Source organism: Zootoca vivipara, chromosome 3 (assembly GCF_963506605.1).
Source record: "Zootoca vivipara chromosome 3, rZooViv1.1, whole genome shotgun sequence".
NCBI lineage: Eukaryota > Metazoa > Chordata > Lepidosauria > Squamata > Lacertidae > Zootoca > Zootoca vivipara.
Genome location: NC_083278.1, coordinates 88,516,933 through 88,544,063, shown reverse-complemented (window position 1 = coordinate 88,544,063; position 27,131 = coordinate 88,516,933). Strand labels below are relative to the sequence as shown.

General features: G+C 45.9%; 1 protein-coding gene across 1 annotated transcript in view; it reads left to right on the top strand.

Annotated features, from left to right (window-relative positions):
- Positions 1-25,572, top strand: part of CAPN14 (calpain 14) — a 49,308-nt gene extending 23,736 nt beyond the window's left edge. Inside the window, exons 10-22 of the mRNA XM_060272963.1 lie at positions 702-865; positions 977-1,140; positions 2,533-2,541; positions 6,012-6,214; positions 7,394-7,430; positions 8,288-8,344; positions 10,319-10,376; positions 14,491-14,555; positions 16,762-16,830; positions 18,463-18,541; positions 21,569-21,685; positions 22,141-22,196; positions 23,289-25,572. Coding sequence (XP_060128946.1) covers positions 702-865; positions 977-1,140; positions 2,533-2,541; positions 6,012-6,214; positions 7,394-7,430; positions 8,288-8,344; positions 10,319-10,376; positions 14,491-14,555; positions 16,762-16,830; positions 18,463-18,541; positions 21,569-21,685; positions 22,141-22,196; positions 23,289-23,315 — 1,105 coding nt within the window. The 3' untranslated portion in view covers positions 23,316-25,572. The remainder of the gene's footprint in view (positions 1-701; positions 866-976; positions 1,141-2,532; positions 2,542-6,011; positions 6,215-7,393; positions 7,431-8,287; positions 8,345-10,318; positions 10,377-14,490; positions 14,556-16,761; positions 16,831-18,462; positions 18,542-21,568; positions 21,686-22,140; positions 22,197-23,288) is intronic.
- The last annotated feature ends 1,559 nt before the right edge of the window (positions 25,573-27,131 follow it).

The following is a 27,131-nucleotide window of genomic DNA, read 5'->3' as shown; positions in this document are numbered from 1 at the left end:
CCAGTGTGAGAAACAGGAAGCTGTGGACCTCTGTGCGCATGATGAGAAATGGGTGCACATCAGAGGCAACGCGCATCCGTTCTACGGTCAGGGATTTAATTTGGAAAGCAGGACTGCAGAGCCTTTCTGAGATCAAAGGTCACATTCCCTTCTGGGTGATATGCTGAGGGTGGGCGGAGCCAGAGGGAAAAGTGGGTGGAGCAAGGAGCGTGAGTTTTACAGTCTATGTATGCTCACACATCCCTCTCCATCTAGACAAGCAGGAGGCACTATCAGAGTTCAAGGACACAGGCTAGGCCAAGCGGAAGGTGCAAAGCAGAGCTAGTGAGTGGTGTGGCCTTGAGGAGAGGGTGTGTGGCCTGTGAAGAGTCCAGGGGGCCAGATAGACCTCGGGGGCCACATTTGGACTCTGGTCCTGAGCTTCGCCACCTCTATTCTGAAGAACATGGAACAGGAGCTAGGAAGCAAGGAAGCTGCCTGATTCTGTGTCAGATCATGCGCCATCTAGCTCAATGGCTCTCCAATATTTCAGACAGGAGCATTACCTGGAGATGCCAGGGATTCAACTTGGGACAGGAAACCTGACAGCAGCCTTAAGCTTTAAACCAAAAACAGAAGATGCGTTAGCTTCAATGTCAGTCCTAAGCCAGGATGGACATTTGACTACGGTATGTGTCTTTGTTGTTGTTCTTTTCTCACAGGATGTCTCTGCAAGATTTTAAAACCCATTTTGTGGGCCTGATGATCTGCAAACTGACTCCTGATCTCCTGAGTAAGGAATTAGGGAAGAAGTGGACGTGCTCCACGCAGGTTGGCAAATGGGTCAAAGGAATCACAGCCGGGGGCAGGATGAAGGCGCACAAAGGTGAGGTGCCCCTTGGGGAACGTTACTTTTCAAAATAATTTGCTGGCGTAATGAGCTAAGCACCTGCTTTTCTGAGTTAGAGGCTCACATGTTTGCATCTCACACCTCCAGCTGCATTTTGGAGGAATCCCCAGTACTTGCTGAGAGTTCTGCAAGGCAACGGGAGCAAAACGTCCTTTTACTCCTGCAGCGTGTTGGTGTCCCTGATCCAAAAGCGCAACGACCATCACCGGAATCGGATGCCTCACCTCCATATAGGCCTCTCCGTCTATAGGGTGGGTGGAATCTTGTTGCTTTCCTGCTGAAACTGCTGGGGTGAATTGTCCTAAGCTGGGGCAGCCAATGTGTGGTGCCCTCTAGATGTTGTTGGACTCCAACTCCCATCGCCCCCCAGACAGCACGGCTGACGGTCAGGGAATGATGGGAGTTGTAGTGTAGCAAAATCTGGAGGGCACAGCATTGGCTACACCTGCCCTAAGCTGTTTCTCCAAAGCCCCTTGCAAGAAAATAAGAAGTTTCTTCCTAGCAGGTACAGATTTCTTTTGCTTAATGCAAACAGAGAGGGACCCTGACCTACCAGGGGGGGATGTGAATCAGAGGTAGGAAACAAGGAAAAGAATTGGGCAAGTCCAACATCCTGATGGAAGTTGGAGACCAAGCACATCTGGAGGACCACAGGTACTCCACTCCTCTACCTTCAATCGATGTCTAGAAAAGCCTTACTCAACCTTGGGTCCCCAGATGTTGTTGGACTACAACTCCCATCATCCCTAGCTAATCGGGGACGATGGGCGTCGTAGTCCACCGACATCTGGGGAACCAATGCTGAGAAAGGCTGGTCTAGGAATTTCAGCAAGTGTAGCTGCTGAAGCGAGTCAGGATTTCTGCCCCCCACTCCCCTAGGGCTTTTGACATTGTCTTCACCACCACCACCACCTCTGAACCCTGCAAGGAGTCAGCGTTCATCCTGTGGCTGTTCTGCAGGAAATGCTGTTACCCTTTTCACCTAGCAACCCAATTGTAACGTGGACTTCAGCAACCTTACCTCCCCAAGGTGCCTAGAATATGGGATAAGTTTTAAAATAGGGAGTTCAGTGCTTTAATGACTGGTGGCCCTTTTGACTGGTTCAATCAACTGTAATTTTCAGTTGTAAATTCCACTTGGAATTCTCTGGCTGATACATATTCTTCTTTCTTTTTTCCTAGGTGGGCCAGGAGGTATGTATATAGTCCCGTGTTGCTTCCTTCCTGCTCTTTCCCATCAGAGAGGGTAGGCAAGAACAGATGCAACTTCTGTGTGCTTACCTTAGCCGGAATTCTGATCTGAGTGCTGATCTCAGTAGGGCTGGATTTAAAATCTTTTAAGCTGGAAACAATAGGATATTTGAAATAGTGTTTGTGCCAAAATACTGAAATGTGTTGTTTACAAGCAGCTGCGTCTCCCTCTCTCTCTACACACACTGAGTCACATACACCCATTGCTGGGAATCATATGTGTGCAGAGAGCCTTTGCATTCAGGTCCTGCTTGGAAGCTTCCCAGGGGCATCCGGTTTTCCACTGGCTGGATTAGACGAGTCTTTGGCTTGAATGAGCAGGGCTCTTCTTTGTTCTTATGAGATGCTATGGGCTTTGCACTGACTTTGTGCAAGTGGGACATGCCTGCAAGCTGCACAAAGTGTGCAGCCCTGATAAATTTGGTATACTGGTGCCTTCCACCCTGGCTGGAGGTTCATGAGAGCCAGTGTGGTGTAGTGGTTAAGAGCGGTAGACTCGTAATCTGGGGAACCGGGCTCGCGTCTCCGCTCCTCCACATGCAGCTGCTGGGTGACCTTGGGCTAGTCACACTTCTTTGAAGTCTCTCAGCCCCACTCACCTCACAGAGTGTTTGTTGTGGGGGAGGAAGGGAAAGGAGAATGTTAGCCGCTTTGAGATTCCTTCGGGTAGTGATAAAGCGGGATATCAAATCCAAACTCCTCCTCCTCCTCCTCCTCCTCTTCTTCTTCTTCATGTGCACCCATGCTGACTTACAAGCATGGGAATCGGATTCAGGGCCAGCTCTATGGGCAGGCTGGGTGGCGCAGGGTGCCACGGTGCCGGCCCGCGGGGGGGGGGCACCACGCAGCCCGCCTGCCTGCCCGCCGTCTGCTCCGCCGCGCAGCAAGCCCACCCGCCCGCCCACTGCACAGCAGCGCCCTCGTCGACCGCGCTGCACACTGAGCCCGCCCGCCCGCCACACTGGAAAACGGGGCGGCGGGGGGCGGCGGAGGGATCCGTCGCACCACGGCGCCAAAGGTGCTCAAAACGGCCCTGATCGGATTTGCACCACAATCCTAATTGTCCCTGCTGGGAAGTTATCACTGCCGAAATCCTGTGTTCAGGGTATTGGAAAATCCCAAAACCTTGATGCTTTGTATTCTGCAGAACTTTGAATTTCTGTTCGTATGTGAGTGTTTGGGCATGGCTTTCCAAACTCCGTTCAAAGCTAGTGTGTCCCATTTTCTTTTCCACCTATTTTAGAGAAGCTTCTTAAGGCATTAAAAAAAAAAATTGTTAATGCCGTCGCGACTCAATGCATTTCAAGATAATGCATTTTTATGGCTTAATTAAGCATTAATGGTGGTGTGTTCCTGAGCTGTGCCCAGAAGCAGTAGACAGGGCTGAGTGAGAAATGGTTTTATTATATTTCCTTTTTAAGCCCTACAAAGTATAAATCCCTAGGGGAATTCGCCCACTTTTTTTAAGCTCATTCTTTGGCATTCTTTGCAGATGCCACTAAATCGATGCGATCATTTCTTTTTGTTCCATTGCATACAGTTAAATGATGTTCCCAAGTGCTTCGTCTCAGATATTTTTGTTACACCGCCATCAAATTCAAGTAGATGTTATGTCAGGGAAAGAGCTGCCTATGAAGGTGTTTTTACCAGGACATAAAACCAAGAATTGGCAACACACTGGCTATATGCTGCTGTGCACTTGAGCCATGTGAACAAAGCAGTGGCACGATTAACTTGCATGGGGACTAGAGTTTGGTTGATGCTGGTATATCCTTTGCTACCTTGGCCTGGGTCCATTTGCATCAAAGTATCAGTTGAGACGCCTCCTCTGATTTTAGCAATGTCAGGACAATAGCACCAGGTCATCAGAGAAACTGAATCTGGCCTACACCAGGGGAAGCTAGCATGGTGTTCTCCTGATGTTTTTGAATTCCAAACTCCTCCATCAGCCCTAGCTAGCATGGCCAATGTTCGCAGTTGTAGTCCAGCCATAACCAGATGACACCATGTTGGCTACCTCTGGCCAAAGCTTTTGCCCAAGCCCAGGTGGCCCAAACCATGTTGGGGGGGGGAATCCTGCATTGCAGGGGTTGGACAAGATGAATTTTCGTGTTCTTCCAACTCTACAGTTCTATGATTCTATGATTTCACGACCCACATATTTGGCTATGTATGGTCTTAGATATGCTGTGGTTTGAAAGCCCAGCCTGTCTACCTACTGTCATGCTGTGAAACCAGTCTAGCTTCTACCCAAAGGCGCCAGAGGCTCAGGATCAGCAGACTGGTTGAGCCTACTTGAATGCAGCAGCGAAGCCAAAGTTGTTTGTCTCTTGTCTGTAGCTTTGGACCAATTGGGAGATAACACTTTTGCATCCAGGCTCATTGAAGATCAGAGCTGGAGTCTGCTTGGAAGTAAATTCCAGACTTGTATTGAGCACCAAGATTAATATAGTGAAGTACAAAACCAAGAGCAGTTTTAACATTGGAAAAACAATGAATCACTGCATTGACTGAGGCATAAAAGCCTTGCATTTAATATATGATGCATTCAAAGGGGCAACCCCACCCTCTTAGGAGATGACAGATTGCTGCATTAGCAGGAGAGAAATACAACCAAAGAGAGAGCAAAAGTCTTTCTGCAACTGCTCTTGTGGGCAGCAAAGTCCGCCAGAGAGCAAAATGCCAGAGCCATTTTGAGGAATAGCCAAATCAGGAAGGCTCCGGAGTTCTTAGCCAATGCAGTTATTGACCGTCTTCATCCGGCCTTCTCTCATTCAGTTGCTAGTAATGGGAGATGCCTATTAACAGTGCAATTTTGCCTTCATCATCATGCCATAATGGGATGATGGGGTTGTCAAAAAAGAAGCCACAGCTGTAATTCTATTCTAAGCCTACTTGCGGAGAAGTAAGCCCCACTGAAATCAATGGGGCTATTTTTCTGAGCAAAATTGGTTGCTTGCATCCTTGGGTTTTAGGACAACATGCACAAGGGGTATGCATCCATTTAGGAAATATTTGGAGCACTCTGATGATTCCGTGTGGCCTGGGTATAATTTTTCTAATAAAGGCATTCTGTAGAATTATCATCGGTTCCCCACTTTTTCCAGTCTATGTGCAGGATGTGTGCCCAAGAATTTATTTTTGTATAGATTTTAATGGCCTTTGTTTGCCACCTCATAATGTGAAGAGCAGCTTACAAGAAAAACAAAAACTATTTTAGGACCTTGAAATGTGAAATCAAATGCTACATAAATACAACAAAAGAGGTTCACAAAATTGAATGTAGATTGAAAAATGGAGAGACCCTATGTTATTTAAAAGGCCTGGAGGGAACAGAATAGTCTCTGCCTGGCATTGAAAAGACCACAAAGATGGCACCAAGAGAGCCCCCCATGGAAGGGTATTCCAGGGTGCCACAACTGAAAAGGCCCTTTCCCTGGCAGCCACCTGCCTCACTTTAGGCATGTGAAGTGGATCTTAAGGAACATAGAACAGGATCTGAGTGCTGGGAGGGAAAAGGTATTTGTTGTTATGTTCTGGGCAAAATATTAGCATGCAGGCATCCCTCTGCTGTGCCTTTAGACAAATTCAAGCACCCATTGTTTTCAGGGTTGCCCCTGCACTTTCACGGATGTGGTTTCTGATGGCACATTTAGCATTGCTTCTATTTTGCGCCTTCGAAAATGGATGCTATCCGACCCTACTTTCCAGAGGGCACAAATATTAGCTCGTTCTTCTCCATGGGACTCTTTACATGACTTGCAAAAATAACAATCCCCAAACATTGTAAGCTTTTTGTAAGTCTCTCTCTCTCTCTCTCTCTCTCTCTCTCTCTCTCTCTCTCTCTCTCTCTCTCTCTCTCTCTCTCTAGTACCAGGACCTTCATAGAAAACTGCCTGCTGCCTTCTTTGTCTGGAACACGCCCCTGAACAGGGCAGTCTTTGTAAATGACCGTGAAGTGACGCAGGATTTCCGGCTCCCGCCAGGGGCCTATGTCATTGTCCCAGCCACTGCAGAACCCAACCAGGAATCAGACTTCCTCCTGCGGGTCTTCTCCAGGAAGCACAGCCTTCAGTAAGTCCTCCGGTCTTGCTTTGCTACAATCATTAAGGGGCGGGGAGTGTGTATTTTTGCCAGAGGGAAAGGCTGGGTGGTGGGTGCTCCCTGGTGAGAGATATGTAGTTTGCCCTTCCTTTTCATGGCCATTGGTCAGGGATGATGGGAATCGTAGTCCAGCAACTCCCTGTGGAGGGCCGCAGGCTTCTGAATCCTGGTCTATACCACTGTGAACTGTGACAACAACAACAACAACAACAACAACAACAACAACAACAACAACGGCAGCAATGTCATAGTAATAGTCGGCCCTTATTTGTGGGGAATACTTTCCCCAGGGCTTGCTTGGCACCTTCATTCTACACCTTTAGGTGCCAGGCAAAAAACATTCCCCTTCAACCAGGCCTTTGGCTGATGGACCTTCAAAGTTGTGGGATCAGGGTTCTAGGTTTGTTTTTGTTCCTATTTTTATCAGGAAAAATATGCATTTTGTGTTTTTTATATTGTGATTTGATGTTGTGAAAAGCCCTGAGATCTATGAATAAGGGATGGTATAAGAATATGAATAAGGGGTGGGGTACATACATATTAAATAGCATTAAAGCAGCACTTAAAATCATAATTAAGCAACACAAAGATTAGTACAGTGCAGAAATGTGGTGTGGGAGTGGAGGCAGGGGCACTGGGCCCATAGCTTAAACTAAAATGACTATTTTGCTTCAAGAAAATCCCATGGCATCTTGTCTTACTGGCAAAAAGAGTTCAAGACTATTGCCGGGGCTTTCATTCCCAGCCACCAGTTGTCTGGCGACACCAGTTGCAATGGACTCATAGACCATCAATGAAGCTCGGACAACACAGTTGCTACATTCTTCAACTTTGGGTCCCTAGAGGTCTGTTGGACTACAACTCCCATCATCCCTGACCACTGGCTAAGCTGGCTGGACATGATGGGAGTTGTAGTCCAGCAGCAGCTAAGGGCTCAAGGCTGCAGAACAGCTACAGGCCTGTCGACTTTGTAAAAGCAGATGGCTTCACAGTTGCACCAACACTGGCTGAAGCAGCAATGTTTGTGGGGAGAGCTTGATCCAGAAGAAGCATTGTATGGGACAAAAGAAACATTTCTGGCTTCCCTCCCCCTCTTACCTTGTTGCACTATCTACACCTCTCATTGTACTTGTTAACATTTGATTTCAGTGAATTGGGTGGTGATTCCAGCTGTGTCCTTTCAAAGGTGAGTTGAAGAACTACTACACCCCTTGACTTGCTTCTTCTCCTCTATTCCTCTGTGCTGTCGTGCGATCCTCAGCAGAGCTTCCAGGGTGGGGGAAACAAATCAGTTGAGTATGGTGGGCTAAGCTTGCAAATTGACTTTTATTGCTGGCCAGCTTCACTTAGAGGCCTGAATGGCAGGATGTAAACCTGGAAATATATAGGCGATCCCTGCCGTGTGCTTTTAAAAGGGGAGAAGAGGTGTAACTCACTTTGTTTTTTAATGTTCTAACAGCACCACAAGAGTATGTTGATGTTGTAACTTATGGGAAGTGAATACACTCCCTTTGAATGAACCCCAGCAGCTGGCATTCATCATATCAAGAGAAAAGACTTAAGAATACATAAGCCAAGTGGATGCTCATTCTCACGGCATCTTGGGAATGGCCGTTACTGAGTGGGGGCTCTGATCAAAAAAGCCAAACTCAACACTCTCGTGGCTGTGGGTGTCTGTTCTCTTCCCCTTAAATTCTTGTAAATTGGCAGGCAGAATTGGACTGCAGAAAGTCGATTTTTCTAGGATAAGTTACAGGTAGTAGCCGTGTTGGTCTGAGTCGAAACAAAATAAAAAAATTCCTTCAGTAGCACCATCTGACGAAGTGTGCATGCACACGAAAGCTCATACCAAAATAAAAATTTAGTTGGTCTTTAAGGTGCTACTGAAGGAATTTTTCTAGGATAAGTTTGACTGTTCTCTTGCCACTAAACCTCTGTGGGTCTAGTGGCTTGGCCTGCTGATCCACTGCAAACCTTTACCTAGATCTTGAGCTGCAGCCTTTCCATCCTGCTTGTGTTCTAATTTGTTGTTGTTGTCTGCAGGAAATAGTTGATGAACATGAAGATTGGCAAGATTTCTTCACTAAGTACTTTGATCAAGTAAGTCTGCCTATAGGGTCCGCCAGAGGGAATAACCAAACTGCCCTGTTCCTGTTAGTTTCCGTGAAAAAAAATGTAGGAGAGGGGGGGGGAGAGAGAGAGAAACCTACATTTTGGAAAGCATGTTGATGAAACCCCATCAGACAGTGCCTATAGAACAGGCATCCCCAAACTTCGGCCCTCCAGATGTTTTGGACTACAGTTCCCATCATCCCTGACCACTGGTCCCGTTAGCTAGGGATCATGGGAGTTGTAGGCCAAAACATCTGGAGGGCCGCAGTTTGGGGATGCCTGCTATAGAACAATCCCTCCACTATGGTTTGAATTGATTTTTATATCTTTTCAAACATATATCAGCTCATCACCACTTGAAGGAAGAAAGGAAGGAAATTGGGACAAAATAATAAAGCCGGTGCTCCAAAGAATGCTCCAACTACCGCACAATTGCGCTCATTTCACACGCTAGCAAGGTTATGCTTAAAATTCTACAAGGCAGGCTTAGGCAGTATGTGGACCGAGAACTCCCAGAAGTGCAAGCTGGATTTCGAAAGGGCAGAGGAACCAGAGACCAAATAGCAAATATGCGCTGGATTATGGAGAAAGCTAGAGAGTTCCAGAAAAACGTCTACTTCTGCTTCATTGACTATGCAAAAGCCTTTGACTGTGTCGACCACAGCAAACTATGGCAAGTTCTTAAAGAAATGGGAGTGCCTGATCACCTCATCTGTCTCCTGAGAAATCTCTATGTGGGACAAGAAGCTACAGTTAGAACTGGATATGGAACAACTGAGTGGTTCAAAATTGGGAAAGGAGTACGACAAGGTTGTATATTGTCTCCCTGCTTATTTAACTTATATGCGGAATTCATCATGCGAAAGGCTGGACTAGATGAATCCCAAGCCAGAATTAAGATTGCCGGAAGAAATATCAACAACCTCAGATATGCAGATGACACAACCTTGATGGCAGAAAGCGAGGAGGAATTAAAGAACCTTTTAATGAGGGTGAAAGAGGAGAGCGCAAAATATGGTCTGAAGCTCAACATCAAAAAAACCAAGATCATGGCCACTGGTCCCATCACCTCCTGGCAAATAGAAGGGGAAGAAATGGAGGCAGTGAGAGATTTTACTTTCTTGGGCTCCTTGATCACTGCAGATGGTGACAGCAGTCACGAAATTAAAAGACGCCTGCTTCTTGGGAGAAAAGCAATGACAAACCTAGACAGCATCTTAAAAAGCAGAGACATCACCTTGCCGACAAAGGTCCGTATAGTTAAAGCTATGGTTTTCCCAGTAGTGATGTATGGAAGTGAGAGCTGGACCATAAAGAAGGCTGATCGCCGAAGAATTGATGCTTTTGAATTATGGTGCTGGAGGAGACTCTTGAGAGTCCCATGGACTGCAAGAAGATCAAACCTATCCATTCTTAAGGAAATCAGCCCTGAGTGCTCCCTGGAAGGACAGATCATGAAGCTCAGGCTCCAATACTTTGGCCACCTCATGAGAAGAGAAGAATCCTTGGAAAAGACCCTGATGTTGGGAAAGATTGAGGGCACTAGGAGAAGGGGACGACAGAGGACAAGATGGTTGGACAGTGTTCTCGAAGCTACGAACATGAGTTTGACCAAATTGCGGGAGGCAGTGCAAGACAGGAGTGCCTGGCGTGCTATGGTCCATGGGGTCACGAAGAGTCGGACACGACTAAACGACTAAACAACAATAAAGCCGGTTGCAAGGTTCACACCATAGAGATTCCCACCATAAGCTTATAAGGATGAACATCCCTCTCTGATGACCATAGGCACTGCTGATATCTTACGAAAATGCCTTGACTTTCACAGCTGATCTGTGTACATACGTGATGCTCAGTTTTCTATGCGATACCTCCATTAAAAATTACGGTCTTTTGAATGCGTAGAACTTGAAACATGCAAAGCTTGGGTTTTTCTATAATATCCTGTCTCTCTTGCTTTAGTATCCTGAGATAAATGCAATCCAGCTGCTGAGGATTTTGAACAATGTGGCATGGACGAGTAAGTATGATCTAGACTGCAGAAAGCAGCATCACGTACAGTATATACACAGACCCAAGTGCAGAATGGCAGTGAGGGTTTTCATTATGTAGCTCAGTCTCCACAAGAGATGGGTACATTTCTCATTAGGCTCTGCAGGTGGTACTGTATTGTGTCAACCTCTGTTAACCGTGTTTAAATGATAACATTTTCATACTCTTAATTATAGCAACTCTACCACTTTTACCTTCTGGGGCTCAGTTGCTTAGGAATAAAATTCAAAGAAGTCTTTGCTCTCATGTTCTGCTGGTGTGCTCCGGTAATAACAATAATAATAATAATAATAATAATAATAATAATAATAATAATAATAATAATAATTTATTTATACCCCGCCCATCTGGCTGGGTTTCCCCAGCCACTCTGGGTGGCTCCCAACAGAATATTAAAAACACGATAAAACATCAAACATTTTAAAATTCCCTAAACAGGGCAGCTTTCAGATGTCTTCTAAAAGTCAGATAGTTGTTTATTTCCTTGACATCTGATGGGAGGGCATTCCACAGGGCGGGCGCCACTACTGAGAAGGCCCTCTGCCTGGTTCCCTGTAACCTCACTTCTCGCAGTGAGGGAGCCACCAGAAGGCCCTCGGCGCTGGACCTCAGTGTCTGGGTTGAACGATGGGGGTGGAGACGTTCCTTCAGGTATACTGGGCCAAGGCTGCTTAGGGCTTTAAAGGTCAGCATCAACACTTTGAATTGTGCTCAGAAACATACTGGGAGCCAATGTAGATCTTTTAGGACCAGTGTTGTATGGTCCCAGTGGCTGCTCCCTGTCACCAGTCTAGCTCTGACTGGCAATGTGGCTTCCCTGGGTCTCAGTCAGAGGTCCTCACGCAACTGATCCTTTTAAACTGCTGTTGGCATGCTGGTGCTTTCTGCAAACAAAACATGTTATCCTCTCTTCGCTTGCTCAGTATTAATGGCTGCTCTGCTCTGAACAATCCTGTATTGTCATAGCACAAACCCCACAACAGCCACCGAACCCCAAGATGTAGCAATGGCTGCCAATGTGGAAGAAGAGTGCGGTGCTCAGGTCCTGTTTGTGGGCTTCTCACAGGCAACTGGTTACCCTCTGTGAGAACAAGATGTTGGACCATTGCATTGGCGATGTGCTCCATCAGGAGCCTAGGACCAGGGGCAGGCTTTTAGGGTTGTGCCTTTAGGGAATTTCCAGAAACAGAATATCACATCTGGCTGAGGATGCAGCAGTGACCGGGTGGGGTGGGGTGAGGAGATGCAACAGAGAAAGTGACTTTCTCCCAGCTAGACATCACAGAAGAGGTGGCTTTGCAGGGCTGGAAGCCGGATGCTAGTAGTTCCCTTACGGTTGTATCAGAGAGCTTTGAAAGCAGGCATATCCTTAGGCGATGACTTATCATCCTCTCCATTAAGGAAGGACACTGCAACTACAGTATGATTCAGGGTACTGATCATCAGAGCTCTTGATGACACACCCCTGTGACTTTGGTCTTGAGCCTGGGGCACAGCTTGAATTCCCAAGTTGTGAGAGCAGAGAACTATCTCCAGGCACCCCAAATTCTCCATCAACAGAGCCATCCTTTCTTACTATTTAGCCTTTCCCCTTTGATGTCTTCTTGCGTTATAATTCCTCTGGCGTTCCTCTTCTCCAGGATGTTCCCTATAGCAATTTCTCCTTCCATTACCAATGCTTTCTTTTTTATTTTACTTATTTATAAAATTCCTTTCCTGCTCTTCATCAAATATGATCTTAGGGTGGGCATGAAGTTGCAATATACTAAAAATGGAACCACAAAATACAATTGAAACAAAAACAAACAAACAGGTATAGCTCCAGGGGGAAAAAACGTAGCTGCATTATTTTTGTTGAATGCGTTTCCAAACTTTGCATATACTATCGCTAGTTGTTACCATTTCTTTTCACTATTCCGGTCTCTGCCCAGCTCCTTCTTTCCCGCCCCGGGAAGCCTTCTTGGCTGACTCCGTCTCAGTTCAAGATACTGCAAACAAACCAACAAACCGGCTACTCCCACCGTATTTTATTTAGAAAGGCTTTTGGCTTTTGTAGTATATTTAGATTTCTTTACTATTCACTCTTTCCTGTGAATGTTTGTGCCATTCATATTTTATTAAGCGTACCCTAAAAACATTGGGCAGACCAATCCTAGGGTGGACTGCCAAGGTGTGGAGGGGCACATCCTGTGCGGCAACTGCTGCCTTTCCAGTTTCCTGATTGCCAAGTTGGAAGGTGGTGTGGAGGCGTTGCTGTTACTGCATCTGTTCCAGCCTGGCGCAGCAGAGAGTGCCAGGCTGGCTTCTTCTATGACAGAAGGACTGGAGTAGGAGTCAGCAGATCCATGACTTGCCCAGCTCCACCCTTGCCCTGCTGCTGCAACATCCTGTTTGGGGGACCCCCGCTGGCTGTTGCCAGTGGCAACACCCCAGCCAAGAGTGCTTCCTCCGTAATAGTGGGGCATCCGTAACAGTGGAACCCTCTGTTGGTTGAGGTTAGCAGGTGGAGGTGTCTGCTGGATCCTAACCCCCACCAACAGCATGGAGGTTGGCAACTGCAGACTTAGGTTAAGAAAAGGTAAAGGGAACCCTGACAGTTAAGTCCAGTCATGAACGACTCTGGGGTTGCGGCGTCATCTCACTTCACTGGCTGAGGGAGCCGGTGTTTGTCTGCAGACAGTTTTTCCAGGTCATGTGGCCAGCAAGACTAAGCTGCTTCTGGCGAAACCAGAGTGGTGCACGGAGACGCTGTTTACCTTCCTGCCGGAGCGGTACCTACCATATTTATATACTTGCACTTTGACGTGCTTTTGAACTGCTAGGTTGGCAGGAGCTGGGACTGAGCAACGGGAGCTCACCCCGTCGCGGGGACTCGAACTGCCGACCTTCTGATCGGCAAGCCCTAGGCTCAGTGGTTTAACCCACAGCGCCATCTGCTCAGTAGTAAGGGACAAACTTTACAGGCAGGAGTTCACGAGCTGGCGACTCCTGTTTCACCCGCGTCCCAAGCACTATGTAAGTGCCTCTAAATAAGTGAATGGCAAATATGGGTTCCAAGAAAGCCCAGTCCTATTTTTCCTGCAAGCTGTTCTACCTCCAGATATAGCTTACAGACCGAGTGTAGCCAATAAACAAGGCAGACGATTCCTAATTTATAAATGGATAAGATCTGAAACTGTTGACGCTAATGAGATAAAAGCTCTTGTGGCACAGGTTCAGAGTAAACAGAAAGCAAAATAGAACCTTTGTCTCTATTCAGGGTTTTAGCTTCTTTTAAGACTGCGGGTGAGATGGCTATTTTATCTGTGCTCGAGTATCTTTCCAAAGTAACCCATCAGCCACCAGGAAATCTATAAGGAAACTAACCAGGCTATGCTGCTCATCTTTTATTCTTCATAGGCAATCAATTTTAAGGCTTTCATTTCCAAACTTTACAGTGCATGATTCATATTTAATAAACAGGGCTATAATGAGATTAAAACATTGTCGGTTTCTGTAGAGAAGGGATCGGTGAGTTATGAGCCTGTTGCCTGCTCCATGGAAGTCTGCAGGCAATCTATAATCATGATTTGCAACAAGATTAGACTCCCTTTCTGTTCCATTTCTTGTCATCCGCTTATCGCTAACCGAGGCTCGGCTCTGTCTCCTAAGAGAGGCAGAGGACACAAAACTTGTCAGATTTATCCCTGGTTGTCGCCTGTTGCTGCTAGTCGAGCTACACAAGGGACAAACCAAGCAGAAAAAGGCAAAGGCAGACTTCTCCCAAGGTCAATCAGACACACCCGCCTGTGCACATTTCCTTGGGATTGCATGTCATTGAAACTGGCGGACTTGAGCCATGCCCCAATACAAAGGCATAGCCTGGTTTCTGTTCTCGCTGGCATCTACTGTAACAGTCTGTACCAGAACCTTTGTGTCTATCTCTCCTGTTGAAGGCAGTTGCCATGTGAGCATGCTGCCAATGTGCTCTGTTCCAAAGAGGGCTACCATTACCACTTGGGACCCGGATATTATTCTCCTGCTTGTGGATTTGCTTTGTCTCCCTATTCTCATTCAATTATACCTTTTTTTCCCCTTTCCAGAGCTTCAGAACCATGGCCTGAGATTTAGCCTGGATGCCTGCCGGGGTATATTGGCCCTCTTAGATGTATCCTGCCTACTTGGTTTAACTGCAGCTGTGCCTTGGTGTTTGTCTAAACACACAAATATCTATCTGTGGATGAGGGGCAGGGGGCGGCTGACACATTCCAGTGCCTGTTGCCCCACCTGCTCAATCCCTGACTTTTCCCATATTGAGCTGTGAGTGTCTGCAGGAAACATTTACCTGTTTTCAGTTGAACAAGACCGGGGACCCTGACAAAGCGGGGGCGGGGGGGGGGAATATTGCAAGATGTTCAAGCAAAAATGGCCTGCGGACCTTCCATGCTCAACACAGGAAGGTTAGGGACTGAGAAACAGGGTGAATCATGGGCGTAGGCAGGGGGGCAGGAGGGGGCAATTGCCCCCCCTAGAAGCAGGGCCGCTGGCCAGCCTGCCCCGCTGCCCGCCCGGTGCCGTCTCCCCACAGCCAGCAAGGGAGAAGGGAGACGGAGGGAAAGCCAGGCAACCGCTTTGTGTGGCTCTGGGGCTTTCCCTCCACCTGCCCCGGCGATTGCAGAGGGGGAGGAGGGAGTCGGAGCAGCCCGATTTCGGGCTGATCCTGGCTCCCCCTCGCCCCAGCCGATCGCGGAGGGGGAAGGAGGGAGTCGGAGCAGCCCGATTTTGGGCTGATCCTGGCGCCCCCTCGCCCCTGCCGTTCGAGGAGGGGGAGGAGGGAGTCGGAGCAGCCCGAAATCGGGCTGCTCCGATCCCCTCCTCCCCCTCTGCGATCGCCGGGGCGTGAGGAGGGAAAGCTGGCAAAGGAGCAGGGAGCTTTCCTTGCCCTGCTGTGGCCCCTCCCCTGCCCCTTGGCCCCGCCCCTTGGCCCCCTGATTTTCATCCTGGCTATGCCCCTGGGGTGAATCAATCTGTCATGAATAGATAGGGTTTGCATGCCCTACGCCCCTGTTTTAGTCCACAGGTATAATCCACACATGAATACCTGGTTCTGTCGGGCAGATAGCAAAATAATTGACCAATGTTTCGGCACTGAAGAAGGGGGGTTGCTTTCTTTTGACAGTTTCCAAATATGGAATACAGTAGTTACATATTCAACTCCTTTGAATTGTTGGGAGGTAGAGAAATGGGAAGGAGAAAGGCAGTGTGTGCAGGCAGAGTCCATGGGGCTTTCTGGGAGATCTCCCATCCAGATGCTGAGCAAACTCAGACCAGCGTAGAGTCAGTGAGATTGCTGGATCATGTCTCTGTGGACCAGACCCTGAGACCAGGGAGTGACTGTCTCCTTGCTCCTGAGCAGTAGTGCCTGAGTTTTTGACATTTGTTTTCCTCTTCCCACCTTGTCCCTTATCCCTGTTTATTAGAATGTAGGCCTGCAGGTAGGGTGTCTTGTTTTAATTTTATGTAAACTGCCCTGGGAGCCTATTTGGCTGAACAGCAAGGTACGAATGCTATGAATGAATGAATGAATGAATGAATGAATGAATGAAGGATGGATGGATGGATGGATGGATGGATGATGAGCTCTTATACTCTGGGTGGTTTTGCTCACCTGGCTTCCTCACACCATTGCCTGCTATTGCCCCGAGTCTTATTCCCATTTCCTCCTATTGAACATAATATTAAAGCTACAGATCTTGGAAAGATTGGTAGTCTAGGAATGGGGTAAGGAGAGAAGGCAAGACTCCTTCTGAGATCTCCAAAGCATGCCAGGCAACCCAGCTGAGACCTTAGGAAGGATGTCTGGTTGAGGCCAGGAGGATGTATCTCTTTGTAACCAAGGCTGTGATCCCAACCCAGGGAGTAAATCCCATTGAACGCAACAGAAGTTACTTCTGAATAGACACAGAATTGTGCTGAATGTTGCCCTCATAAAGGCTAAATCTGAGTAAACAGTGTATGTGCTTGTTTTAACTCTCATGAATACACAGTCCATAGTTTGCTTTGTGCTGTCTTTGAAGTTAATGAGAAAATGCTCATTGATTTTAGGAAAAGGAAGAGTAGCCCTTGGGGCAAGGTTCAAAGACCTCTTGAAATCAATAACTTAGCTTTGACTTGGGTTGCATTAGGCACTAGGTCACATTTTTAGTGGAAGTACAAAAATCGAGAAATTCCCCTGGTGGCTTCTCTACTTTTAATCCAAAGTCTTTGACTTCACTGCTCTCAGGTTGGTCTAATCAGAACTTTTCCAGGTTCGCTCATTCTCCCCCAGCATCAAACTTCATTTGAATATTGTACACCTTGACTGCACGATTCAGTTTAATAACACTGGCACCCTGAGCATTCAAGAATTCAGATGCCTGTGGAAGAAGCTGCTTCAGTACCAGGTAAAGAAGTGTGTGTGTGTGTGTGTGTGTGTGCCCATGTGCCAATATGACAATCGAGTGGGTGGAGATTCAAGAACCTCATTACTTTCTCACCATTTTTTGAAACTCCTCTAGTACTGGAGTTGAGAGGGAGGCAAACACCGAAACATTAGGAAGAACTTCCTGACAGTAAGAGCTGTTCGACAGTGGAATTTGCTGCCAAGGAGTGTGGTGGAGTCTCCTTCTTTGGAGGTCTTTAAGCGGAGGCTTGGCAGCCACCTGTCAGGAATGCTTTGATGGTGTTTCCTGCTTGGCAGGGGGTTGGACTGGATGGCCCTTGTGGTCTCTTCCAACTCTATGATTCAATAGGGGCAATTGCCTCCTTCCCCTCCAGTTCTACTGCTGGTGCTGGCATAGGGAGGGGTGGGTGGGGAAAGGGCAGGTACCACTGCCACTCTGAGGAGGCTGAGCCACCCCCTCTTTAAAATACCAGGGTGGCACCAGGTGGAAACCATGTTGGGCAGATAGGCATTGTGACAGCCTCAAAGCTGTGCTTTTTCTGGAGATCCCTGGGGTCCTATAATTGCCAGCGGTGGAAAAAAGAATTTCCTATAGGTGAGCAGGCAAGGATGCTGTGTGTGTCCCCACCAGGCTTCTACTAGGTCACAAGCAACTAATAAAGGTTAAGCTTAACCTGGCACCAGGTTCCTCCCCACCCAACCACTTTTTTATTGTTTTAAAAATGCTGCCTAACAGGGGTGTGGACAGAATTCTACCTTGGCTGCCAGAGGTTTCTGTGGCACCCAGAAAAAAGGTGTTTTTTTAAAGAGCTGCTGTCAAGCAGGCAACATTTGGGGGGGGGAAGAGAAGGAAGGAAAGAACCCACTTCTAGCCACCACAGCCAGCTTAAGCACCTTCTCCCCCTGCTCAAATCTTTTATGCAACAGTCCTGCTCACATGCCAGAAAAAAGCAACATAGAACCTGCAAACCGGAGTGGCAAAGTTAGGAGTGCCATTTTGAAGTTCAAAGCTAGCCCAAATATTTCAGCAGGAACTAAATCCTGCAACGTGAATTAAGCAAACAGGCAGAATTTTTCTTGTTGTGCATTATTTAGTCTACTGTTTTGCACATGATTGCTATTTTATTCTGCTTCTTCTAGGCATGGGCAGGAACAGGGCAATGTTTGGGCCTCTGTCCTGCCTTGAATTGCTCCCTCTCCATTGGGGGATGGGAAGCTAAAGGTGGGCTAGGAACTTGAGGTGCATCAAACCTGAAACAGATGCTCTGTCACTGAGCTATGACCTCCCCCCCACCCCACCCCACCCCCCCTCTCTCTCTGTGGTCTTGTTCATAGCTTGCGTCCAGATGGGCAGAAAGGTAGCCAGACAGACACAGAGCGGCAGATATATTTCCGATGGTCCTATCAATTCTCCATCTGCAACAAAACGGCTAACTCTGTTGTTTTGCTTTTCAGGCTAGGCAGTCTGCCAGCAATTGTCTGCTTCCCTCAGGTGGCAACAGGACCTCTGCGCCCTTTGCATTGAATGAAGAAAGGGGTGGCAGTGGTGCAGGCATAGCCAACTGAGGGGTGAATGGGTTGGTATGCCCTGCTTACTTAGTTATCTCCCTCTTTCTTTCTTTTTTTGTGACAGGCAGTTTTCCAGAAAAATGATATTCAGCAAACAGGAACCTTGGATCAAGCAGAGCTGCAAGCATCTGTGCAAGAATTAGGTGAGGGAAAAAGGAAGAGTTTTGCTTTTGTTTTGTTTTTGTAGCATTCAAGCTTGCAGACTTCCCCCAGGCATTTGGGTGGCTTCTGTGAGCTAGTCTTGTGTTCTTTGTTCCTGCAGGTTATAAATCAGAGATGAGGACCCAGGTAGAGTTCCCATCAGCTCCAAGCCCATGTGGCCAATGATCAAGGATGATGGGAGTTGTAGCCCAGCGACAGCTAAGGCCACTACATTGGCCCTTGCCCCTGCTGTAAGATATGCTGGGCATGTGCTGAAGCCTTCTGTGCTGGACTGATGCTGTGATATAGATTACACATTCTTCCTAGGTCAGTGATGGAGAACCTGTGGTCCTCCAGATTATGTTGGGCTTGCATCTCCCAACAGCCCCAGCCAGCATCCCAATGGCGATGGAAGATGTAGTCCAACAACATCCTCTAAAGGCAAGAAAACACCGTCTCAACACAGTTTTCAGCACTGTCCCATCATCAGGTTATGTGTTTGGTTGCAGGTTGCTCTGAGTTGCCTGGGGCAAGATAAAGTGGCTAGGAGATTTAATAAATAACCTATTTTTCACTCCATAAGATGCACCTGACCAAAAGATGCAACTGATTTTTAGAGGAGGAAAGGGGGAAAGCCCTGTGGGTTTTTTTTTTTTTGGATCAGCTCACAGTTGTGCAGCTTTTTTGCAAAGGGGGAAAGCTCCATTTTGGAGGATCAGCTCAAAGTTGTTGAGTTTACCTTGCAAAGGGGAAAAAATCCTATTTTTATGGGGTTCAACTCACAGTTCTGTAGCTTCTTTAGGAAAGGAAAGGGAGCCATTTCTACAATTTCCAGACAGATAATCTAATCAGCCAGTCACATGTCAGCTGGGGAAACACAACAGTGGAGGCCAGGGCAAGGGGCCAGGGCCAGGAAGGGAGCTAGCGTCTCTTATCTCCCTCCCCGATCTCTTGCAATCAGCTGCTGAGCGGGTTCCTTTAAATACAGTACTAATTATCCCTGATAAGGGCTTGGAATCCACCTCCTTCTATCAGCTTCACTCATGGGATTCCCATTTACCCATAGAGTGGTGTCCTAATTAATCTGATGCCCTACTACTCACATATGCTATGTGTCAGTCAAGTAGTTAGTATATAACCCAATGGAAGCAGCACAGGTCTGTTTTGCCAGATCTCTGAATCGTCACACATTTTAGATCAGACCAGATAAACTGCACGCTCAAAGAGCACAGTAGCAGATTCATTAACTTCCTCTGCTCAGACCTGTTTTTGGAAATGTAAGTTGTTTGTCCCACTAGATTTTTCTTGAAATGAACTGAATTGAATCTGAGGATTAATTTTGGCTCTTCAATAATTACGCTTGATTCAAAAATGGCTGTAAGGTAAATGGTGGGAAGGTGCGGGGAAAGCAGCTTTATTAAATGAGATTAGTACAGTTCACAGTGACACTGGAGCTGGAGCTTAATTAACTTAATTTAGTTCGAAACTAACATATAGAAAGCACGATAAAAGTTACACTTTAAGACTGTATACGAAAAGAAATGAAATGAGAATTCATTGCCATTCACTTGCTACACCGTATGACAACAATAAGCCAATCATCACCGGAAGCGTAATGCAATTAAAAATACAGCATTTTGAACATCAAATTAACAAACTTTGTGTGATTAAATTAAGAAATGCATTATTAATTGATTTGGTGCGCTTCCGTCACATATTCCATTGCTCTTCATGTAACAGATGCTTAAATCCCAGTGATTCTCAGCGCTTTACTTTCATGTGCTTCATGGCAGTAATTTCTTAATTGATGGCATGCAAAATTCTGCGTGGTTCTGGTGAAGGGAGGGATGGCTTCCAGCATCATCACTGCCACCATTTCCGCTGTCTTCATATGTAAGGCCAGTGTGATTAGTGTCAGCCTATGGCTGGCAAGAATCAGGTTTAAATCTCCACTCAGCCACGAAACTTATTGGGTGATTCTGACCTGTCGCTATATTTTAGCCTCTCCTGCCTCACTGAGTTGTTTTAAGGGATTCAAGATGGAATAATATCAATGTAGTAAATAATATAACTAGGACTATCCACAATCGAGTCCAGCTTTCTGCCCATGGCAGTGTCAGGGGCTCCTGGCTGGTTGCCTAGGAAAGTATAAAGACAAGGAAAAGTTTCTTACCTTCCTTTTTTATTTCAATCTTTACAGAGAGAGCCTGTAGAACCCAGCCTCTTGGATAATGGCCTTGTCCCGAGTAAACCTCCACCCCTTGTCTCTCCTACTTCCTCATTCATCATTCTCATTGTCTCCTCTATGGGTGCTGCTACATGCCCTCTGTCTTTGAGCTCTTTGCTCTCCAACTTTTAAGGCTCGCCGGGTTCTGGGAGATGGAGGGTTGGGAATACTTTCTAATGACAACGTGTCAGCTGGGTGTTGTTCCGGCTCTCCCATGATTTCCCAGCTTTCCCCCTCACCTGCCTCTGAGCTGCTATCCCCCTCAAATGCCTGTTGTAAATCTATACTGTCTTCCTCTTCCTCCTCCCTGGAAGGGAGGAGAGGCATCCCTCTGATTAAAAGCAGAATGGTGTTTTTGTGACCAGTTTAGCCGCAATAGGTGCTAAACAATCAGCAGCATTCTCACCAAATGTGAGTTAATTGTCCTGCACTGGGGGGAAAGGTGGATAAAATTAAATACATGAAAAGCAGTCCAGAACCATTTGCACTGTGATTGTACAGTGGTACCTCTACTTACGAATAACTCTACTTACGAATGTTTCTACTTACGAACGGAGCTCCATCCGCCATCTTGGATGCGGTTTAGATAGGATTTTTTCTACTTACGAATTTTTAGATAGGGTTGCTTTGACTTACGAATTTTTTCTCCCAATACATTCCTATGGGATTCGACTTACAATTTTTTTCGACTTACGAATGTGCGTTCGGAACGCATTAAATTCGTAAGTAGAGGTACCACTGTATGTGGAAAATCTGAACAGTAAGCCTAAATGTCTTTGGGGTCTTTCTTATCTTTCTAAAGGAATCTCCCTCAGCAATGAACTCTGCAAGCTGCTGGTCATGCGATATGGGAACCCTGGCCTGAACATCACCTTTGAGAGCTTTGCCTGCTTCATGCTGCGTGTAGAACTCATGATGGGTGAGGAGGCAGATGACTGCCGTATTTCTCTCTATTTCTCTCAAGCAAAACTGGGTTTCAGTCACAAGTCCTCTGTCTGTAACATAATGACTATCTTAGGACATTAAGGAGAGAGCAACACTGTGCATTTAAAGCACATTCAACACACTTTCAAAGCACATGACTTACCCCAAAGAATCCTGGGATCCTTGGTTTCTTAAGGGTGCTTGGAATTGTAGCTTGGTGAAGGGGAAACCACAGTTCCCATTATTATTTGGTGGAAAACATGCACTTTAAATGTGCTTTAAATGGATGGTGTTGATCTGCCCTAAGATAAACAATAGCTTACTAGAATGAGCCTAGGTGAGCCATGGGCTCCCACATTTCCTCTGTTCTTCTCAAGCATGGCTATAAGAAACAGATTTTATCCTTTCCTGGGAATCATCATCAGTTTCCCTCATTTCTTCCTTTTGCAGAGGCCTTTCACAATACGAGTAAAGATGGCAAAGGAATATATCTTCAAGAGTCCGAGGTAAGGACACACACCTTTCCCCCCCAGCTGTAGCATAGCGCCATCTGTTATGGGAAACCGGGTCTCCTGTTTAATATCTCAATCAATGGAGCACCTCATTGGTTGTATAACTCTCAAGTGATTGACAGTGATTGACAGGACAATGAAACCCTTGGGTCAAGAGCTCTTCCAGGAGCTTGGCTTCCTAGGTTCATCTGTGGGGATGGAGGATAATTTTTTACAGTCCACATTATAAAGCAAACCAACTTAGTCTGCAGCTCTAGAACTTCCAAGTAAATCAGAAAGCAGTTAATAAGTGGATTGCACACTTCTCTGAATTTTGCAGTGTGCACTAAAATATATCTATTACCGGTACATGGAAAATGCAAAACAACAACAACCACCCCAAACCACCCTTCCTATTTTAGGGGGAAATTTGTACAAAATGCATATTTTAGGTAAACTCTGTATGTTTTAAAAGCAGGCTTTTTTGTTCGTTTCTTATAAAAATCTGCAATGAATGGAACAAACTTATTTCTGAATTTGTACAAAACCAACAGAACAGAAATAAGTTGATTCATTCATATCTAGAGACAGAGTTGGTTGAGCTAAGAAGGGACTATGCCAGGCATCCCCAAACTTCGGCCCTCCAGATGTTTTGGACTACAATTCCCATCTTCCCCAACCACTGGTCCTGTTAGCTAGGGATCATGGGCGTTGTAGGCCAAAACATCTGGAGGGCCGCAGTTTGGGGATGCCTGGACTATGCCAACTACTGCGAACTACAGCAGGCATGCCATATCTGGGAACGAGAGCAAAGTCTGGGCCACAAGACCAGAGCTGCTCCTGCCACACAGGTCTTCCTGAAGTTGGCTGGGTTGACGGCAGAATAATCATAAGAGGAGGCCTTGATGGAGATGCCCTTCTTCCTTGCTGATGGCAGTGGTGGTTCTGCCTATCTTGGTCTTGATGGACCAATAGATAGATATGCCCCAGGGGCCCCCACCTCCATGGACCAAGTCCTGTGACCGGGAGACCATTTCATAGGCTAGCCCCTAGTGCAGTAGAGCAGGATGAAACCATTTTAATGCATTTCTCCTTGGTATTTGGCAGTGGATGATGATGACTCTTTATTCATGAAGTAAAGCAAAGGAGAAGAGTTGAGCTAATCTACCTGGCCCCTTCACAAGGACAGAAGTGACATCCTTTTATCCATATATGGGGACATTTTGAGTCCAGCTTTGTGGAATTTGGAAGAGTTTCCTTCAGCTCCATTGATGTCTCTTGGGACTGCTTGTGAGTGCAGCATGGATTATGGCCAGAAATCATAAGGTCATGCTTCTAGCATATTGGCTGAGGCTTCTTTAAAAAGCGCTTCCCTTAGAAGAAGGGGGGGGGGGAGAAATCTGAGTTACTGATCAAGCAGCTGCGTGACAATGAAGACTGTGGTGTTAAGTCATGTGTCGTTTCAATTCGTTGAGGAGTATCTGCTGTTAAACCAGGATGGAATAGTTATATGGCTGCTGCAGCAAGGAACAGTGAGCAAGTGAACAAATGCCAAGTGGCCTAAAAGGCCTTGCAGCAGCTCATTTCCAAGATGCACTTGCCTGAGCTGTAAGGTTGGCTGTGGAGCCACTGCTCTCCATCTCATCGTGGCAGCTCATACAGGCAGTTAAAAGAAGCAGGGCCTTTTCAGTGGTGGCCCCAAAGCTTTGGAATACCTGGTAGAGATCTGCTGGGCTCTTTATAAGTGTCTTTTTAGGTATCTGTTTCAAGAAGCTTTGGACGTCTGGTTGATCTTACGGGCTGCTACTTTTAAAATGATATGGTTATTGTTGCTAAAACACTGTTTTCAGGTTGTTTTTAAAAATGAGTTTTTATTATATTTATAATTTTGCTTATTCTTGTATTTATTATTTTGTAAGAGTTTGTAATAGACAAGCCTGGATAAAAATGAAGAACATTTATACTGACAGTCCTTCAGATTGTCTGCAAAGGTTAGGGTTCACATGTCCTTTTAGGTCATTATGGAGTGCCTTCTCCAGGCATCCCACAATGCCTCATCTTCCCTTTGTTTCCAAGCTTAGCTTTGAACGTTGGGCGGCACTCCCCAAATTTCTTTCTTCTCCATTTGCATTTCCATTTGGGGCTGGAGTAAGTAGCTGGCCTACTTAACCGTACAGTGTATTTATTTATTTATTGCTATTTTTAATTACTCATCATAAGCTTATCGGAAAGGGTAGGATAATGAAAACAGGCATGCAAGAATCTGTGCAGTCCTTTGGGATTTGGCAGAGATGGTCACAAGAACTGTAGTTTGCCACTTTCTGTTGCTTCCTGGCGAGCAAACCACTGTTATCCTACATTTTTCAGCTGAGGTCGGTGATAAAATTGCTATTCAGTTCCCACTGCCTGCACATGTTGCTTTCAGAGCAGAATCAGGGCCTAAACTTCACGCTGCAAAACTTTTTTATATATAGTTCGTAACGTATTGCACAGGTTATGAAGGAAACTATGAGATAGCTCAGTGAGACTCTTAACATGGGTATGAGTCCCACGTTGGGCAAAAGATTCCTGCATTGCAGGGGGTTGGACTAGATGACCCTCGTGGTCCCTTCCAACTCTGCAATTTATATGAGTCTCTGGTTCTATGGAAATGGCTATAGCCAAGTATATATGTTCCAATGTGCTCCATCATTTTATGTATCTGATTTTTGTACGTTTGTGCATTGCCTCCTTTTAACACAACTAAGTGTAATTGCAGCATTATTGTGTGACTATTGATTGTTCATGCATCCCGAATAATCCCCTTTGCTGATTATTCAATAAAGTTTTTATAACGCTACGTAGCACTGAGATGTGTGAAAAGAGGTCTTCGTGAACTCATTGTACGCCTTAACTCGTACAATGCAAACTCCGTTCTGCGGATCCCAAGGAAAGTGTTCTTGCCATGGTGCTTTCCTTGACATTTTTGAAAATTTTATATACGGTATCTAGCAGAGAAACACTTCCAGAATTCTGAAGATATGGCTCCTATTTTCTGTGTGCATGGTGGCAAGCAGCACACAATCTATCTGGGGCGGGAGGGATGCATTCATTTATATTGAGAGGTACTTCTACGCCATCACACTTTTCACTGGGTGCATTAGCAGAAAGAACTACAAGGACACCCCTGTTTATCTGGAGAGCTGGATGAGAAGTCTTTCATGGAGACAGAAGAATGATGTGGAAAGCAGAGCATACAACACAATGAATAGAGAAGGCGGGCTGATATTGCAATTCATAATATAGAGATAAGGATTAGTTTGAGGATCTAGCCCCCAAGTTGTCAGAATACAAAAGAGTTCATCTTGTGTATGTATAATACAAGTGGAGGCGTAATAAAATGAATATGGAATTTGGATGGCTCTTATATATCCTTTTGCATGAGGTCAGTTTTTAGGCAACTTCAGTGATCCACAACTGTTGAATTCATTTATTTGGATGTTATTTGCATGGCCAGGAGTCAGGGATGATAGGAATCTAGCAACATCTAGAGGACAACAGGTCCCTCTTCCCTGCACTATGGCTAAAGTGTTGGTCTAGGACTTGGGAGACCAGTGTTCTACTCCCCGTTCAGCTATGAAGCTCTCAAGATGACATTGGGCCAGGCATTGTCTCTCAGCTTAACCTGCCTCGCAGAATGGTTGTGCTAAAATGGGGAAGAAGAAAGCCATGCACCTTATGCTCCTTGCTGGAAAAGGGGACTCTCAATTAATAATAATAAAATTAATGAATTAAAAGTGGCTTTTTTTAAAAAAAAAACCCAGCTCTTGTCACTAGTGCTTATTCAGACAAGCTTCTGGACTGGGTCCTTTCCATATGCTGCTTTTATTTTATGTAGAGATATCAGCCCCCACGCTGCCAGATATGCCATGATTAGAGAAAGACTGGTTTTCCTAGCGAGTAGCTTTTTGCAAAATGAAATGCTAGAAAACGACGGGCTCCCTCAGCTTTTGCTTCCTGCTGCGTCTCACACTGGATTGCACCTGAAAAGGAACCTTGCCAAGCTTGAAGTTCAATTTATCAGCACAGTCAAGATTGATTTGTTACACCACCAATGCTGAGGAAATGAATGTCTCCATTCTATTCCCATCCAATCCCAGCAGATCTTTGTTTTCCTCAGGTCACCTGTGTAATGTAAGACGCTGACATTCCTCAGATAAAGCAGGGAGCGGCGGAGGAGGAGGGGGACTTCTGCAAAATACAAATTAACTGCCTGCATCCAGCAAATACATTACCAAAAATTAATGCTGGTTGGAATGTGAAGCCGAGCCCCGATACAACATGTGCCTGGCAATGAGGCAACTGCAGCTGCATGATATGGGTGGGGGTGGGGTGGGGAGCAGAATATGGAAACTACTGTAAAGGGCAATATTTGAATTAAAGTCAACATGAACATCTACATTTTGGCATTTTGTTCACAAAGGCCTTTGACCCTCGTCTGATTTGTTATCACCAGTCTGTATAAATAGGCTCCTAGTTCAGCTGGCTGTTTTTAAAATCAGATTTATTAATATTATTGGTGTTGTAATTTGACTGTTGCTGCGTTTTGAGATATCTAATACTATCATTAGCTCCCATGAGTTCTGTTTCATGGAATTGCAGGGTACAAATTTATTTATGCATTTATCTATTTATCTATCATTTATTTATTTGGGAAATTATATAATGCATTTTTTGCAAAACCATTAAGCTGTTTGCAAAAGGGTACATTCAGGTGTGGAGAAAATTACATCCATTTTCCTGATTTAAATTCCAGTGCTTTTGCCACATTTTCTACTTTTAGTTTCACGCTACAATACCTGTTGTGGACTTGTGCCTCCAAATTCCGTCACTTTACTCCTGCAATTTTCCAGGTTATGGAGGTTACAAATGGATTCCCCCCCCCAATGAAATAATATGGAAATGAGTGCT